The 17,910-nt window shown below is 31.1% G+C and overlaps 2 protein-coding genes and 1 pseudogene across 3 annotated transcripts; 2 read left to right on the top strand and 1 right to left on the bottom strand.

Moving 5' to 3' along the window:
• Positions 1-2,412: 2,412 nt before the first annotated feature.
• Positions 2,413-4,525, top strand: LOC149892162 (uncharacterized; annotated as a pseudogene). Its single transcript, XR_016449483.1, has 2 exons — positions 2,413-4,001; positions 4,079-4,525. The product of XR_016449483.1 is annotated as an uncharacterized LOC149892162 (transcript).
• A 123-nt stretch (positions 4,526-4,648) lies between these two features.
• LOC149892161 (uncharacterized) lies at positions 4,649-7,933 on the top strand. The gene is made up of 7 exons (XM_090077328.1): positions 4,649-5,232; positions 5,322-5,403; positions 5,765-5,886; positions 6,264-6,348; positions 6,510-6,659; positions 6,895-7,173; positions 7,661-7,933. The coding sequence occupies exons 1-7, from the start codon at positions 5,171-5,173 to the stop codon at positions 7,892-7,894; spliced, it is 1,014 nt and encodes a 337-aa protein (XP_089933454.1). The 5' UTR covers positions 4,649-5,170; the 3' UTR covers positions 7,895-7,933.
• Positions 7,934-10,648: 2,715 nt separating this feature from the next.
• LOC145195598 (zinc finger BED domain-containing protein 4-like) lies at positions 10,649-12,289 on the bottom strand. Its single transcript, XM_090078066.1, has one exon. It carries the CDS (start codon positions 12,287-12,289, stop codon positions 10,649-10,651), a length of 1,641 nt encoding a protein of 546 aa, XP_089934192.1.
• Between the last annotated feature and the right edge of the window lie 5,621 nt (positions 12,290-17,910).

The following is a 17,910-nucleotide window of genomic DNA, read 5'->3' as shown; positions in this document are numbered from 1 at the left end:
GGGCAGTGAATGGTTGCGTACATTCAAAAACAAATTTAAGGAAATTATATCATTAAGGAAACCTGAAGGAACTAGTTTAGGCCGGGCTACTTCATTCAATCGAGAAAATGTGAAGAATTTTTTCAATATATACACCGACATTCTACAACGACACCACTTCGATCCGTCAAGGATTTATAATGTAGATGAGACGGGAGTTTCAACTGTACAGGCTTGTCCAAAAGTATTTGCGAAGAGAGGAGTCAAACAAGTTGGAGCAATGACTTCTGGTGAGCGAGGCATCAATGTAACGATGATTGCCGCAGTGAACGCGATAGGAAATTCGATTCCACCTATGTTCATTTTTCCTCGAGTCAAATATATACAAATGACAATGATGAGAGGAGCTCCTCCAGGATCAATTGGGGCAGCAAATCCCTCTGGTTGGTCGAACGAAAAAACATTTAGTGAATTTTTGGATCATTTCATAGCGCATGCTCATCCAAGTAAGGATAACCAGGTAGTTTTATTAATGGACAATCACGCGAGTCACATTTCTATTGATGCTATTGGAAAAGCCAAAGAAAATGGCATTCATTTGGTGACATTTCACCCGCATACTACTCATAAGATGCAACCGTTAGATAGAACCGTCTTTAGTCCATTTAAAACACATTACAATAATGCTGTAACCAATTTTATGATATCATCAGAAAACGCAGGAAAGCCTATTACTATTTATCACATTGCAGAACTAGCTGGAATGGCATACACAAAAGCGTTTACACCATCCAATATAATAAATGGTTTCAAAGTTTGTGGCCTCTATCCACTGAATCCCGATATATTTTCGGAAGAAGACTTTTTGCCATCAAGCGTGACTGATAGACCACAAACATCAGAAGATAATAACCCACCTACATCGTCTCAGGGCTCACTTTTGCCATCAAATATGACTGATAGACCACTAACATCAGAAGATAATAACCCACCTACGTCGTCTCAGAGCTCACTTCTTTCAACACCGCCAAAATCTGATTGTACAAATCTGAAATCTGTGTCTCCTTTCGATATAATGCCATTACCTAAAGCTGGTCCAAGGACAAACAATAAACCTTCCCGTAAGGGTAAAGCACGTATTGTTACTGACACGCCAGAAAAAAAGGAAACAGAGGAGAGGAAAAGAAAGAAAACAACTTGTAACGATAAATCGAAAAAACAAAAACGGGAAATACTGCCGAAAAATTAAGTTTCTAAAAAATATAAATCGAAAACAAAAAACACATTTCGTTTAGTGGGATCATCTCCATGTTCCTCGAAACAAGTATTTTGCCGTGTTTGTCACAATATAATACAAAATGATGATAAATGGAATAAATGCATAGTCTGCCGAAATGCAGTTTGTGTAAAATGTGCAGAGCCTGGTATTCTGCCATTTGATTTTATTTGTAAAAGATGTTTAAATGCTTATAGCGACGATAGTGCTGCAGATAAAGATTACAATCCAATGAACCAGTCTTGTAATGAAGATTCTTCTTAATTAAAGTATTTTTTATTCTGGAAAATTTGGTATCACTCTTTTTTACCTATAATTATTAACTATTTTATTTTAAACACTGTTGTTTCTTAATTAAAGTATTTTTGTCCTGGATATGTTGATGTTACATTTTTATCTATAAGTTTTAAATATTCAAAATATATTGCTGCTTCTCAATTCAATCATTTTTTGTACTGGAAAAATTGATATCACTTTTTTTCATCTATTGGTGTTAACTATTTTAAATATGTTTATTTACAATTTAAATATTTGTTTGTTCTAGAAAAATTGATCTCACTATTTTTTATTTATTAGTTTTAACTATTTTAAATAATATCGTTACATTCACTACAAATAAATAGTTCTTTTAACGATCTATATCACTGTTTTAGTTTCCTTTCAGGATTTTTTACAGGTTCTTTTGTATTTATAATTATTAGCTCAATAGAAGCCAATCTGAGTATTCAATTACCCAGCGTCCCTAGGTACAACCGCCGTCTCTAGGTACAACCACCTATGTCCCTAGGTACAACCCCATGTTGTACCTAGGGACAAAGTCAGACCTCATTTTGCGGCTAAAAAAAAGTACTAAAAAATTGGATTATAAAGCAGAGATTCTCATCAAAAGTGCACAAAGGACCATATTTTCATATACAGTTTTCAAAAGTTCAATTATATTCACCGATGAAAAATTACACTCATTAACCTAAAAACGTCCCTAGGAGAACCAGTCTCCCCTAGTTGCTAAAAATCATGTTTATAGAAGGCATCAAGATGAACGACAACATAATATTTTACAGAATCAGATTGAATCACCTATTCAATCGGATTTGCCAGTTTGTATTGATACAAAGTTATGTGACAAAAATGCAGACCAGTCCACTGATATATTTGACATGTTTGATGAGATAAAAAAGTTTTTTATGATAACTATGAATTATCATTTGGTTTCTGAAAATACATCAAAAAAGTTACTTTTACTACACGGTGATTCAGTTAAAGCTATATTGGGTGACGTATGTAGCTCATTTAAAAGTTTTTTGCAACAGGCTGGCATATCAATTCACAACCCATATGCCCAATCTTTCTTGTATAAACTTCAAAGAGACAACAGTATTGATTTGTGTTTATCACATTGTATGAGTCCAGATAAGTTTGATAGTTATTTAGGTAAATTGGGTCATGTAAAAGCAGTGAAAGTTACTGTTGGTGAGGATTTTTTTTATCATGTGCCTCTAGGAGAAAACCTAAAAAGTATTCTTAAGGGTCAAATAATTTTGCACCGGGACTCTTTATCTTTTTCAAAATCAAACTACTTTCAAAGTTCTATCCTGCCATTTTCAGATCCAGCCAAAACAGTATACATTGGTTTGTATTCTGATGAGTTAGAGGTATGTAACCCAATAGGTACCAGCAGGGGTATACATAAAATATCAGCCATTTATTTTTCTATTTTAAACCAAAACAATAATGGATCTAAAATGAGCAGCTATCATTTAGCTTCATTGTGCAATTTTAAAGTGGTTAAAAAAATTACACTCAATGAGTTTTTTAAGCCAATTATTGATGACTTGTTCAACTTATTATTTAATACATTTTTTGTAAATGATGAAGAATATCATGTTATTGCATGTTTTATGGCTGCTGACAATTTAACAGCTCATCCGCTTCTTGGTTTGCAATCACATTTTCATAGTGGATACATATGTAGACATTGTTACTTCTGTGTTAGACAGGAAAACACAAATGTATTTCAAAGAACTCATGAATCTTATATTGTTGATAGTACAAAACAACAACATGGATGTTTGGAGTTATCTCCGTTTTTACACTTACCGTATGTATTTTTACCTGCATTTTTCCCAAAGTGATTTCATGCATGATTTTTTGGAAGGAATAAGCCATGTTGCAATTTCAACATTTTTGAATCACTACATGGCCAAGCGAAAACTAACATTGATTGGTATGAATTTATTGCTAAGAGATGTAAAATTGCCAGTGAATTTAATATTGTCGTCAACTTATATGACATCAAAGCTGGCACTTACTGCTAGTGAAATGCTAACCATTTCATTGTGTTTGCCATTGTTTCTTTTTGATAATTTCAATGATGAAGATGCACCTTATTGGGATATGATGATTATCCATTGTGAAATTTTATTGATTTTAAATAGCCGTTGTAATGAACATATTGAATCGTTGTATTTTCTTATTCCACAACTTATTAACTATATCAAAACATTATATAATGGCACAAGAGTAGCAGCAAAGCTTCATTTCATCACTCACTATCCTGACCTTTCAAGCTACATGGGAACAATGAAAACTTTCTGGTGCATGCGTTTTGAACAACAGCATCAGATTTTTAAAAAGTTAGCTGGAGTTTGTCATCAATTCAAAAACCCTATTTATTCATTTTCAAAAAGATTTCAAATGCATGAAACTTGTAGATGTCTTCTTGAAAGGACTAATGATATTGTTCCAGGTAAGCTGCAATCATAATTGATGAATCACATATTTGTTTATTTTCATGCAATATAATACAAATATTTTATTTTTCAGGATCTATCTCATATGCAAAGATATCTCTTAGTCATGCTCAAGTACTTCTTGAACCGTTTAAACCATACTTGAACACAATTTTTCATACAGAAAAATTAACAGTCCAGGGAAAACAGTTGACAGTATCTTCTTATTTGATTCTAAGCGAAGAAAAAGCTGTTAAAATAAATTATTAGATGTCTATTAACAATGTTTGGTATGCAATGTGCCAAGAAATAGCAATATCATTTTTTCCTTTGGTTGACTCATATGTTGTAGAGCATCATAAAAACTCATTTTCTTTACTTGACATTTTTTCTCTTAAATCAAGTGCATCTAAATCTGTTGAAATGAAAGAAAAAGAGTTTATTGTCCGATTATTTATCATATGAATATTTTTTATGAGTTGTTATTTCTGCCTTTTATGTTTATAATTTATTTAATTCAAAATTAAACAAAACCAGTAACTATGTATTGTCACTTTTTTTCTTTGGGCCCTTGAAAAAACCCAGGGCCCTGGCAAACTTCTGCATCCTCCCTATTACCCTCTTATAAAGCCAGCAGGTAGGTCAGGATGTTTATATCTTATATTAATGATAATTAATATTAATGATAGTATTAATTTTATACTAATTTAATACTAATTCGTTAACTATATGCTAATAAAAAAATAATTTACTTTTTGCGTTATATATTATCATTGATATTTGCAGATGCAATCAATTAATGTACAAAAAGGTGACACAATTAAAGTTATTCTATACACATCATATTCTGATTTGCTGTCAAAATGTGGCAATAAGTTCCCATGTTCGTCCAGTAATTTGCTACAATTGTATGATGGTTCTGGTGCAGAAATAGATGATGGAGAAACCCTCGATTTTTTAGTTAAAAATAATAATTTGAAACTAGTTTTTTTGGAACGTCAAGTGTCAAGTTTAGCATTAAATAAATCATCAGAAGAATAAAGAATCAGAAGTTGTGGGAAATGAAAGTATTTCTTTAAAACAATGGCCAGGTTTGAAATTTGAAATCCCAACAGATGCAATTGTGGAAGCAAGACTTACATGTGGGATACTTGATGCCAAATCAATAGTAGCAGATGGTCAATTTATGAACCACTGGGTTGGGATCATTTTTCATAAAGTATTGGAATATGTTGATCAACAAAATCCGTGTGTTTTTAGTTGTATTATATAGATTTTTTATCTAAATATTTTAACTCTAAGTTCTTAAACTAAATTAGTTATTTTCAATATCATAGATATATAAATGGAATTCAGTTAAGTGAGCTGGTGATGGTTATTCAAGAAAAGTATCCAGAGTTCAAAGCTGTTCAATATTCAGTGAGTTAATCTGTGGTGTAGTGGTTGAATTAAATAAATTAAATTATAATATTTTGTTGTTTAAAAATATTTTATCCTTGCTGAAAAAATGTAAAGTTTTATTATAACTATTATAAAAAATTTTTATTACAGTTGTGTTATGACTTTTAAATAAATTGAGTAAATCTAAAAAACTTAACATGTGATTTTTAATTTATTATGAATAAAATTTTAATAAAATTATAAATTATAAATTGAATTATGAATTATAAAGTTTTTTATATTTTAATATCATTTTAAGTAATAATGGAAACTACACAAAACAATACACGATTAAATTGACTAGAAAAGAAAACCGTTAATTTATTTTTTTTACTACTAGAAATGCTTCCACCAAAGAATTATTGACAGGTTCAAAAATTATAGAAGAAAAATGAATTGTGCTTCTGTCATTGAAAAGCGAAAGAAATATGCAAAAGCTACTGTGTCAAAGGCAATGAAGAGGTTTTTTTTTATATAAATATACTTGATTATTATGTATTTGATATATTTTTATGTAATTGATATATTTTTATCACAGTGTTTCCACTCCTCCTTAAAAATCTTTAAAAATTTAAAGCCTAATTAAATTAAATATCTATAAAAAGATGAAAAGTTTGTCAGTTTTCATTAATTTCTCCTGATTTTCTTTGTTTACTTTCAAAGCAAGATTAAGAAGAAAATAATGGAAAATATATTCCGGATTTTTCCAGATATTTTATGCAATCAGTTTTCCGGATTTTAAAAATGTGATATGGATGATCAATGCTTGTTCAATTTAATAATTTTTTTTTATTTTATGATCATATTATATATTTCTATTGTGCCCTAATCTATTTTAGAACAGTAAGTGACAGTGATATCAATGAACCATTAAGACTTATAAGCAATATTAATAAAGTATCAGATGTTGTAAATGAGGCATATGTAAGTTTACTATTATCTATTTGCTCCCAATCTTTTTAAATTGCAATTCCTAGATTGTCACAAAAAATTGGGTACCACATATTAGCTTTATATCTGTTTTATAAATTAACATATTTTTGATTGTATAAATGTTTATTACATATTTTAATAAAACACTTTAGCTTGTTACAATTTCAAACAATGTTCAAACCTCACTTGAACAAGAGGTTGTAATGGAAACAACTTTCATGCAACGTAATAATGCAAGAGAAACTGTTGGATTTTTGACAGAGTTAGAATTATTTAAGTCCTACTTTTTATCAGCTGAAAATGTAAGAATTTCTTTACCTAATTTGTTTTTGACGTTTTTCTATCTATTTGAAAACAAAGATAGTTTGTAAAAAGTAATGATTTTCTCCTTAGTTGTCCTTATTTTTTAATGAAAATTTTCCTGTTCAGGGTTAAATCTTCTTAAAAATTGGGGAAATTTCACCTTAAATCTCCTTAAAATCCTTATTGGTATCCTCATTTTATTAGTGGTAACTGTGAAAAATTATATTTTTTTAGGTATATGATGAAAGCAAGAGAATGCTCCAAGTGTATCAGTTAAATGAGAGCTCACCGTACAAGGATAATGGACTAGACTTTGAAGAGGTTCAAGTTTTGATGAAAGATTCGCTAAGAAATATTTGTATGAAATGGGCCCCATTTTTAAAGAGATATTCATCTGTTCTTAATCTGGTAAAGATGGTAAATCCTACAATGTCTTCTTCCGATTCACATACAATTGGATTTCAATTTATTGTGGCTAGATGTCGTCAAAAACTTGTAGAATTTACTGATAAGGTAAGTTTAACTTTAAAGTTAAAGTTTTTTTGAATTCCCTTTACAAGGCCTATGGAGCTACATTTTTTAGTTATTGTTACAACCCTCTCTCAACTCTAACTCTAAAACACAAGCTTTGATGTACTACATGATGATGAATCTACCACAACGACGATTTTAATTTTTTCAAAATTTCTTAAATCATTTAATGTAAAATTAATAATAATGATTATTTAGTTTAAAGTTATTGTTATGCCTTGAAACTCCATTCTATAACTGTTTTATTGCATAATTATTATTGCATAATTTATTGTATTATTTATTGTTTTTAGTGTATTATTTGCGTAATTAATAAACAAGTTAATATAAAGTATAAGTTGTTTTTAAATGCATATATCTTTTATGAAACTATACTAGTTAAAATTGTTCTGCCTTCTTTTTTTTTTTTGATTAACATCAAAAATAACTTATTTTGATCTATTTGATTAATTTATTTATTTATTTATAGAATATGATTCATCTTCACTATGAAAATGGAGATTTTGCAGTTACAGTTGACAAATTTTCTATTCCCTGTGCAAACTTAATTGAAGTTCTTCTTGTCGGCACTTCTTTGAGTGTAGCGTTTAATTTAATACATTGCAAAAAACAAGAGGCAGTTTTTGAAATATTAGAAATAAATATGCAAATTAGAAAAATGAGTAACATCAAAATTGTAAAATCTATTTTGTTACTTTTATAATGACTTTGTTAAAATGGTTTAAATATATTTTTGGTATTGTCTTTAACATTTTATGTTAATAATTTTATGTTTTTTTAACATTTTTTATTATATAAATTGTTCTAAGTTTAATTTTTTTTTGTCACATTCACATATTTTGTGTTTGTAAATTATTTATAAAATAAATAGCTGATTATATTTAATTGATTATAAGGCTTCGATTCTTAGTTCTAATTCAACTGAGTATAATCAGCAGTATTACAACTCGTCAGAGTCTTAAAATCAGTTATTACATCATACAAATAATACAACTGATTGTAAGGCACCATACAGTTAAGGAAAAATAAAATTAATAAAGAAATTATAAAAAATTATAGTTTGTATAAACTTTTGCCTATTTAAAGGATCTTTGATTTAAAATGATATGAAAAAGTTTTCAAAAACCTTTCAGGAACCTATTTGATAAATGCAGTGTTAGATATTATTATACATTGTATATAAATGTATTTGTGTGATTTTTTTATTTTGTATATTAATTGTTTTATAGAGATCTTATTTGCTCTCAAACGATTTTTGTTTAGTTTATTCAGGGGTACAATAAATAGAAAACAACAATGGGTTGAACAAAAGATTGAACTTCCGACTGAAAATATTTAAGAGAAAGAACTCTCTATTGAGAATTCTTTCTCATCATCTGTAGATGGAAAAAGTAAAGTTAATGAAAAGGTAACATTACGTGGTTTTTCTTTTATGAAATGAACTAAAAATGAAATACAGTAGGAATATGTCTTAGTAATTATTATTATTATATTTTTTCAATGATAAATTATAAAAATTTTTGCTCGTTTTTAGATATTCATTCATCAAATGTCTGGAGAGCAGATATCTGTTATACCATTTTAATGCAAGTTCTGTTAGTTGCATGACAACCTTTTATTTGCAAAAACTGGTGAAGTCGAGTATATTTTCAAAGTTAAAAAAAACAACTTAAAAAACTTGTATTAAAATTTTATTTCAAATATATGAATTTGTTTTTTACTGATAATTTTTATTTGTTATAAAATGTGCTTGCATATTTATAGTCTTAATGTGTATATAATATAAAATGATAGGGTGTTTTATAAAACATATATTATTAGCGCTCATGGAACTTTTTTTTCATAAAACTAAATTGCAAAATTTTTTGTTAAAACATGCTAATTATGAGTGAACAGAAAGGTTAAGAAGATCATGTTTACTTTTAAATAATTAAATATGTGCGTCATAAAGGCATTGTAATTGCATGAACACCTATTAAACATGACCACCTTTATTTGCATCGACACCTTTTAACAGCAACGCCTATTAGGTGTTAATGTAACAAGAACACCTTTTTTTACATCAACACCTTTTAACGGCAACACCTAATAGGTGTTCATATCACGCATGAACACCTTTTTTCTTTTACATGAACACCTTTTTCCGTAACAGTGTAATATGTATAATAGCAGTGCTCCTTCTGCTATTATATCAAATGTTTTGACGAAAACCTTTATAAAGGAAAACCTGTCATGTACACAGCAGAGAGCGATGATGACGATGTTGCGCAAAAGTTTGTAACCAGACTTGAAACAGACCTTAGAAAAATTTTCAGCAAGATTGATTTAATAGAAAACAAAGTCATGACTGATGAGGATGAAAAGAATTTTAAAGATGCAACACAATGTCACATTTGCAAAAAAAATCTTGACGGTGATAAAGTGTGAGATCACTGTCGTTTGACTGGAAAGTACCGAGGTGCTGCTCACAAAGATTGCAAAGAAAATTACAAAATTCCAAAATTCATACCCATCCTATTCCACAATTTGTCTGGTTATGACAGCCATTTGTTCATCAAGAAATTAGGTGGGAAACTCAATTGCATCCCCAACAACAATGAGAAATACATCAGCTTCTCAAAAAGCATCAAAGTGAGAGAATTTATTGATAAGAAAACTGGTCAACTTCGAGAAGTATGGAAAGAATTGAGGTTTGTTGACAGCTTTAGATTCATGGGTTTCAAGTTAGACAAACTGTCTAAAGATCTAAACGACGATCAGTGCAAAAACGTGGCTGAATATTAGTGATGTGCCGGAACCAGTTTATGCCGAGTCTCCGATTCCGGGTACCCGGCTGAAAAACCGGGTCCGATTCCGGGTACCCGGCACCGAGTCCATTTTTTTAAAAGTTGGAATACAAACCTGTGAAATCTCTAGCGATGAACTATTCACACAAAATACGCTTTTTACGCTAACTAACCAAAAGTTATGTGGCGGAACTACCATTTAGCAAAACCTCGCAATGCAGGGTGAGGGGCCTGAGTTGTAGGGGCCTAAATTTTTTTAAAAGTTGTGCAACAGTTTTTTAATAACTATACTTAGTTTAAAATCATTTTTCTCTCCTGTTGGTTCGGGCCTAAATAATATTTTGTATGGAAGGGGGCAAAATTTGAAGTTCCGCCACTGAAAGTTTTATTAGGGAAATTAAAAGATTAAGAGAGACAAAGAATTGCAAAAAAAGGTAGACTTTCTCAACTGTAGTGTGATTAAAATAAAACAAATTTAAACAAATAAAAAAAACTTAAACAACACTTATTTGCTGTATCTTATTTTAATTGTTTTATTAACTTTAGATTGTAATGAACAAACATTAGGTATCGTTATCTGCTTTTAGTCTGCTCCTTGTTGCTTCGTATATGTCCCCACCAGCACTAAATAACCTTTCACTTTCTATTGATGACAGAGGTGCTGTAAGATATTATAATGCCATCTTTTTAAGTTTTTCAAATTGCATTCCACATTTACTCCACCAAAAAAACGGACAACCTGTATTTTCTAAAAGAGGCAGAGATAAATAGTTGTCTATTTCTTGAGTAATTGCAGACCTTAATATTGTTTGCTTCTTAATTATGTCAGCAACTTCAATATCTATTAGTTCTCTTTCTGCCTCGGAACGTTTTTCACTCTGCTTTCTTCCAGTTCTCATAAAAGCTACATCTTTAAAACAATCATCAATGCTAATGAATCCAGTAGAGGCTGGAGCTTTTACTATTGGAACATCGTCGGAGTCAGAGTCAACAACATCTTGCGCTCCTTGCATTTCTTTCCATGCTTCTTCAACCCACTCTATAATAACATTTTCATCTGCATGTTGATAAAGTAATTTATATCGTGGATCCAAAAATGTTGATGCACATAACATTTTATTAAGCAAAAATTTATCAAGTCTTTTGGTGACAGATTTTATTAGTTCATCAATCATCGTCATAATCCCAGCGTATTTATCACTTGATGAAGCTTTTTGTAATAAAACTTTTAATGCAAGAACAGATGGTATAATTATTGCGCAAGTTTCGTCCCTCCTACCACATTTTTTTGTTAAGTTTTCAAATGGAGCAAGAATGTAAACAAGTTTTTCGACTATTCCCCATTGATAATTAGTAGGAAGTTTAATTTCATCAAACTCTGCTGCATAAGTGGTCAAAGGAACTTTTTGTTCAAACGTTCTTAGTAGCATTTCAAATGAACTGTTCCAGCGGGTTGGAACATCTTGTTTCATTTTGTGAGGTTCAGTACTTAATTGCTGCTGAATTGATTTTAATTTTGCACATGCTATTGGTGAATGATTAAAATGGGTCGTTATTCCTCTGCATAAAGTTAAAATTTCCTTGATGGTTGTTTGGCTAAATATAGAGTCATGAATACATAGCTGCAAAGTATGGATAAAGCATGGAATTGATGTCATTCCAATGTTTTTTACTGCAGCCTTCATATTGCTTGCATTATCGGTAACAATAAGATGAATTTTGCTTAGCGGGATTTTAAAAGATTCTAAACCTTTTTGTAAATACTCTTTTATATGAACACCTGTGTGATTTTCCGGAAAATGAATTACTCGAAGAACAGCAGTTTCTTGGGAAAATTTAGTTGGATCTATCCAATGTCCAGTAATGCTTAAGAATGCGATTTTCGCAGTATCCGCTGTCCAGATATCTGTCGTCAAAGACAAATAGTTTGTCGCGGAGATTTTTATTTTTATATCTTCAAACAGTTCATCATACATGCTAGGGATTACGTTTTGGCTGAAATATGTTCTACATGGTAATTTGTAATTGGGGTAAGCATCTTTAATCAGTTCATTAAATCCCGTATCTTCAACAATAGAAAATGGCTGAATATCCAATGTGATAAGTTTGCCTATTATTTTATGGATTCGAATAGATCTGTGGTCATCAATATTCCATAATTTTTTTTTGTTTAAAGCATGAATAATGTTACTTTGTACTGTATTGGTGGTAGAAGCAACTGAGGTTTCAGAAATAGACGGAAATGATTGAACCTTTTTTTTTCCCGCAAGTTCAAACTCTTTGGAGTGCTTTAAACGCAAATGTTTTACCATTGCTGTAGTTCCATAAGACTTTAAAGATTTTCCTCCTCTCGTAACTAAACATCACATAGTTTGCACTTGCTCATATGAGGAGTCGTGCTTATATCAAAAAACTTCCATGCTATACTTTTTTTATTCATAATTTTTCTTTCAAATAAAATTTCTATAAAGATAATGAAAGTACGTTTGATATCATACGTTTTCGATTATTTTATATAAAACGATAATTTTTTTAACAATACGCTCGAAATGCGCTACAAATGAAAAGCGCTATCAGCATTCGAAAGAAGAAAAATTATCTTGTGTTCTAACAGAATAAAAAGAAGCTTTTAAATATTTTTTAACCCCATTCATTTTATTCGTATTCTCAAATTATTTTATTTAGCGTTACAGTTTTTGTATTCGTATAAATTTTTTTGCAAAAATATATTAAAAAATATTTTAAGTGAGATTGTTTTAAGTTAATAGAACTTTGTGGTTATCAACTACATAACGCTCTTAGAATTATATCAAGAAGTTTATTGGTTGAAGTTTATTGGTAGAAACTAAAAGAAAAATCATTTTAAGATAAAAAAGAAGATACCCGGTGCCGGGTACTGCAACAAGTGGCCGATACCGGGTACCCGGTAAAACAGCCGATTTGCCGGGTCCCCGGGTCCGAACCGGGTACCCGGCACATCTCTACTGAATATTACAAAGAAAAGAAGTTTGACTTGTTAAGAAAAAAAGGCATTTACCCTTACGAATGGGTGGACTCCATTAAAAAGTTTTCCGAAACGCAATTACCTCCTATCGAAGCATTCCATTCCAAACTGAACGATGAACCAGCAAAAGTTGAAGACTATGCACACGCTCAAAACGTTTGGAACGAATTTGAATGTGTCACGTTTAAAGACTATCACAAGCTGTACAACAAGTCTGATGTGTTAATTCTAGCAGATATCTTTGAAAATTTCAGAGACGTTTGCATAGAATATTACGGTCAAGATCCCGCCTGGTATTACACCTGCCCTGGACTCGCTATGGACGCTTGCTATAAAATGACTGGAGCTAAAATAGAACTTTATAGCGATCCTGACATGCTTAACATGACACGAAAAGGAATTCGAGGAGGAATAAGCATGATACGAGTCTCCTATGTATTTGTTATTAGCATTTCCAACCGACTTGGAAATGCTAATAACAAATACATGGGTGACTTGTATGATCCTTCAAAACCATCAAAATTCATCCAATATTTAGATGCTAACAACTTGTACGGATGGGCGATGAGCAAACCTCTTCCCGTTGGACGATTTAGATGGATGACTGAGGAAGAGCTTTTAAATTGGAAATCCATGCCATGCATTCTTGAAGTCGACTTGGATTACCCTAATGACCTTCACGACAAACACAATGATTACCCTTTAGCCCCTGAAAGAATGACCATTGGGAAAGTAGAAAAGCTGGTTCCTAATTTAAACAATAAAGAAAAATACGTTATCTATCATGAAAATCTAAAACTCTATGAACGAATGGGTTTAGTCATCAACAAAATTTATCGAGGCTTCACCTTTAGAGAAGAACCTTTTATGAAAAAGTACGTCGACTTCAACACTGATAAGAGAAAAAACGCAAAAAACCCTTTTGAAAAAGAATTCTTCAAACTGATGAACAACTCCGTCTTTGGAAAAACAATGGAGAATATTCTAAAGCACGTTGATATTAAACTCATCACCACAAAAAAAGAAGCTTTAAAATGGTCTAGAAAACCTAATTATGACCGAAACACCATTTTTGATGAAAACTTAATCGCGGTTCACATGAAAAAAACAAAAGTCTTTTTCAACAAACCCATTTACTTGGGAATGTGTATCCTTGACATCAGCAAAACTCTCATGTTTGAGCACCACTATGACTACATGAAGCCTAAATACGATGATCGAGCAAAATTATTAATGACTGACACAGACTCGCTTTTTTACGAAATTGAAACTGAAGATTTTTACAAAGACATTGCTGATGATGTTCTAGAAAAGTTTGACACGAGCGAATTCAGCAAAGATCATACTGCCATTAAAAGCGTTGGGTTCAAAGTGGGTGAAAATAATAAGATCATTGGAAAGTTCAAGGATGAAGCTGGGGGAAAGCAAATCACACAATTTTTGGGCTTAGACCTAAACTCTATTGATACAAGATTCTTAAAGACGATGAACACAAAAGATGCCAAGGTGTTAAGAATAGCGTTGTTGAAAAGCACATCACTCACCAAGATTACTACGACTGCTTAATGGATAAGAAAGAAAAGCTTGCAACTATGAACGTTATCCGATCTCATCTTCACGATATTTACACTGAAGAAATCAACAAAGTCGCACTCAGCGCCAACGATGACAAAAAATTCATTTTGGAAGACGGCATTTACACCTTGGCTATTGGACATTACAAAAGCAGACCTTGTCCTGAGCCTCCTGCTTTAAATTAATAAACTCTTTGGTCCGGAATAAGACGCCATCTTGGAAAATTTTTAAAAACCTGACAAGTAGTTACCGATAAGATTATTTTATTACTTCGTTGCGGATTATGACTTGAAAAATTTTAGAACTTCACAGAAAGAAAACAAATATTATTGCGGTAAGAAATTTTTTATAACTTCAGCACACATTCAACGCCTTAAGTATGGGAAAAGGATTATGGCCCAGAACCGGCATTTTCCTATATATTATGTATGTATGTATGTATGTATGTATGTATGTATGTATGTATGTATGTATGTATGTATGTATGTATGTATGTATGTATGTATGTATGTATGTATGTATGTATGTATGTATGTATGTATGTATGTATGTATGTATGTATGTACACTGCAGGCCAAAAGTTTCCGGACACTTGATATTTTTTATATAAAAAGCTAAAATCTATCCTGTATCATTAAATTAATCAATAATATTAATTTATAATACTTAAACTTACTAATTTTAAGTTTTTATGTAAGTTTGAGATCAGTAATTAGGTATTACTGTCCTCAAACTTACATAAATAAGTTTGTTTTTTTAATTGCTTATTTTAACTTGATATATAGCTTTACATTACTCTAAGGAGTTTGGTCTTGTTAAAGTTATTTATTTGTTGAAACATGAAGGAAATATTTATAATATAATGATATCTGACTAAAATGATTAAGAATATCTAGTTTTTTTTAGTTTTACATTTGGTATTAATGACGGTTGCATTAAAAAATCTTCAAAAAAATTTTAAAATTTTATAATTCTACTATTTAATTAAAAATATGGGTAAAAAACCTTCTTTAACGGTTGCAAAATGTTCTGAAATAATTACATTACATAAAGAAAGTTTTTCAGTTCGTAAAATTTGCAAAAAATTAAAATTTGCCAGAAGTACTGTACAAGATACCATCAAACAATGGAAAGAAACAGGCATTTTTGAAGACAAAAAAAGATCTGGTAGACCACGAAAGACAACAAAAGCTGAAGATAATAGTATAATATTGATGAGTAAAAGAAATCGAAGACTTATGGCCCCGGAAATAACTTAAGGCTTTAATAGGAGTCATTCAAAATCTATTTCATTAACCACTAAGAAACGACGTCTCAGACAAGCAGGACTTTCTGGCCGTATAGCGGTCAGGAAACCGTTTCTACGGATTGGAAATAAAAAGAAAAGGTTATAATGGGCTATAGACCACCAAAATTAGACAGAAGAAGACTGGGGAAAAGTACTATGGACCGACGAATCCAAATTTGAACTGTTTGGGCAAAGACGTAGAATTTACATTAGAAGAACAACAAAAGAAAAAATGATCCCAGAGTGTTTAGTGCCGACAATCAAGCATGGTAGTGGGTCAGTTATGGTATGGGGATGTTTTTCTTCAGCTGGTGTAGGTGACCTAGTTAAATTTGAGGGTTTTATGAAAAAAGAACAATATAAAACAATTCTAGAAAACAATGCTATACCTTCTGGCTTAAGAACTATTGGTCGTGGTTTTGTTTTTATGCAGGACAATGACCCTAAACACACCTCAAAATTATGTAAGAATTATATAAAGGAACAAGAGGATAATGGTGTCCTCAAAAACATGACCTGGCCAGCCCAATCACCAGATTTGAACCCAATAGAGTTACTGTGGGAAGATTTGGACAGAAAGGTCAGACAAAAATGCCAAACATCCAAGAGCACCTGTGGCAAATATTAGAAAAATCCTGGTTATCAATTACACCCGAAATAAATAAATTAACAAATAGGATGTCACGGATCGCAAAAAAAGTGATAAAAACTTGTGGGTTATTTTTTGACGAAAAGACAGTTTAACAATAATAGTGTTGTTAGTATTTTTTTTATTTCATTTTTTGTCTTTTTTTTTTCTTAAATAATAACTATATGTATCTTTTAAAAAATAAATATGATATTTGAATTTTATTGAAATAATTATGGGAGTTTGAATTAAAAAATTAAACAAAATCCAAGTGTCCGGAAACTTTTGGCCTGCAGTGTATGTATGTATGTATGTATGTATGTATGTATGTATGTATGTATGTATGTATGTATGTATGTATGTATGTATGTGTGTATATATATATATATATATATATATATATATATATATATATATATATATATATATATATATATATACACACATGTATGTATGTATGTACATACATACATACATACATACATACATACATACATACATACATACATACATACATACATACATACATACATACATACATACATACATACATACATACATGCATGCATACATGCATACATACAGTATTGGACAAAACATTTGCAACCAAATAATGCTAATTTAGTTTCTTTATATAAAAGTGCTGCATTTTTTCAATTTAGAGAAATAACTATGTAACTGTTTAGAGACAAAGTTCTTCAAGTTTTACTCATCACAAAGTTCATTATTTGTACACAAAAATTAATAAATTAATCAAAAGTATTAAAAAAAGTTGATTTTCTTCTGGACAAAACAAGTACAACTCGACAAAATTTTGACCAAGCTGTATTTCGCTATCAATATTTCGTGGCGAATCCTTTGTTGTCAATCACAGCCTTTCTTCTTCGAGGCATAGATTCAATTAGGTGATCAATGAAACTTTGTGGAATCGCTGCCCAGGCCTTTTGGATTTGTTCAAACAGTTGATCCTTATTACAAACACCTTCACGATTAATTCTGCGGTTGACAATCTCCCACAGGTTCTCCATCGGGTTGAGATCCGGAGATTGAGGCGGCCAATCCATCACCGATAGGTGGTTGTCTTGAAACCACTGCTTGATTACTTTTGCAGTGTGTTTCGGATCGTTGTCTTGCTGAAAAACCCATTTTATTGGCATAGTCCATTCAGCATGAGGTAACATAACATCTTTCAGGATATTTTTATACATGAAACGGTCCATTATTCAATCGTTTCGATGTATTGGACCTAGACCGTTAGCATAAAAACACCCCCAGACCATTAGATTGCCTCCACCATGCTTTACGGTCTTATGGCAGTAATATAAATTGAGGCGTTTTCCGGCCGGTCGACGTACATGGCAAATGCCATCGCTCCCAATGATGTTGAACTTCGATTCATCACTGAACAGGACAGTTCGCCATTTCTGCACATTCCAGT

Source organism: Hydra viridissima, unplaced genomic scaffold (assembly GCF_058129835.1).
Source record: "Hydra viridissima isolate aposymbiotic clone 2 unplaced genomic scaffold, HvirCarnegie_v1 scaffold_2, whole genome shotgun sequence".
In the NCBI taxonomy this organism is placed as follows: domain Eukaryota; kingdom Metazoa; phylum Cnidaria; class Hydrozoa; order Anthoathecata; family Hydridae; genus Hydra; species Hydra viridissima.
The sequence above is the reverse complement of the archived record's forward strand: the minus strand, read 5'-3'. Positions and strand labels throughout refer to the sequence as shown.

What these genes read in the sequence shown, in the direction of transcription:
- LOC149892161 (XM_090077328.1), top strand. Translation starts at nt 5,171, where the DNA reads ATGAACCACTGGGTTGGGATCATTTTTCATAAAGTATTGGAATATGTT. An exon ending in GTGTCAAAGGCAATGAAGAG is followed by an intron (nt 5,887 to 6,263) that starts GTTTTTTTTTAT and finishes AATCTATTTTAG; the next exon opens with AACAGTAAGTGACAGTGATA. An exon ending in ATGTTGTAAATGAGGCATAT is followed by an intron (nt 6,349 to 6,509) that starts GTAAGTTTACTA and finishes AAAACACTTTAG; the next exon opens with CTTGTTACAATTTCAAACAA.
- LOC145195598 (XM_090078066.1), bottom strand. Translation starts at nt 12,289, where the DNA reads ATGGTAAAACATTTGCGTTTAAAGCACTCCAAAGAGTTTGAACTTGCG.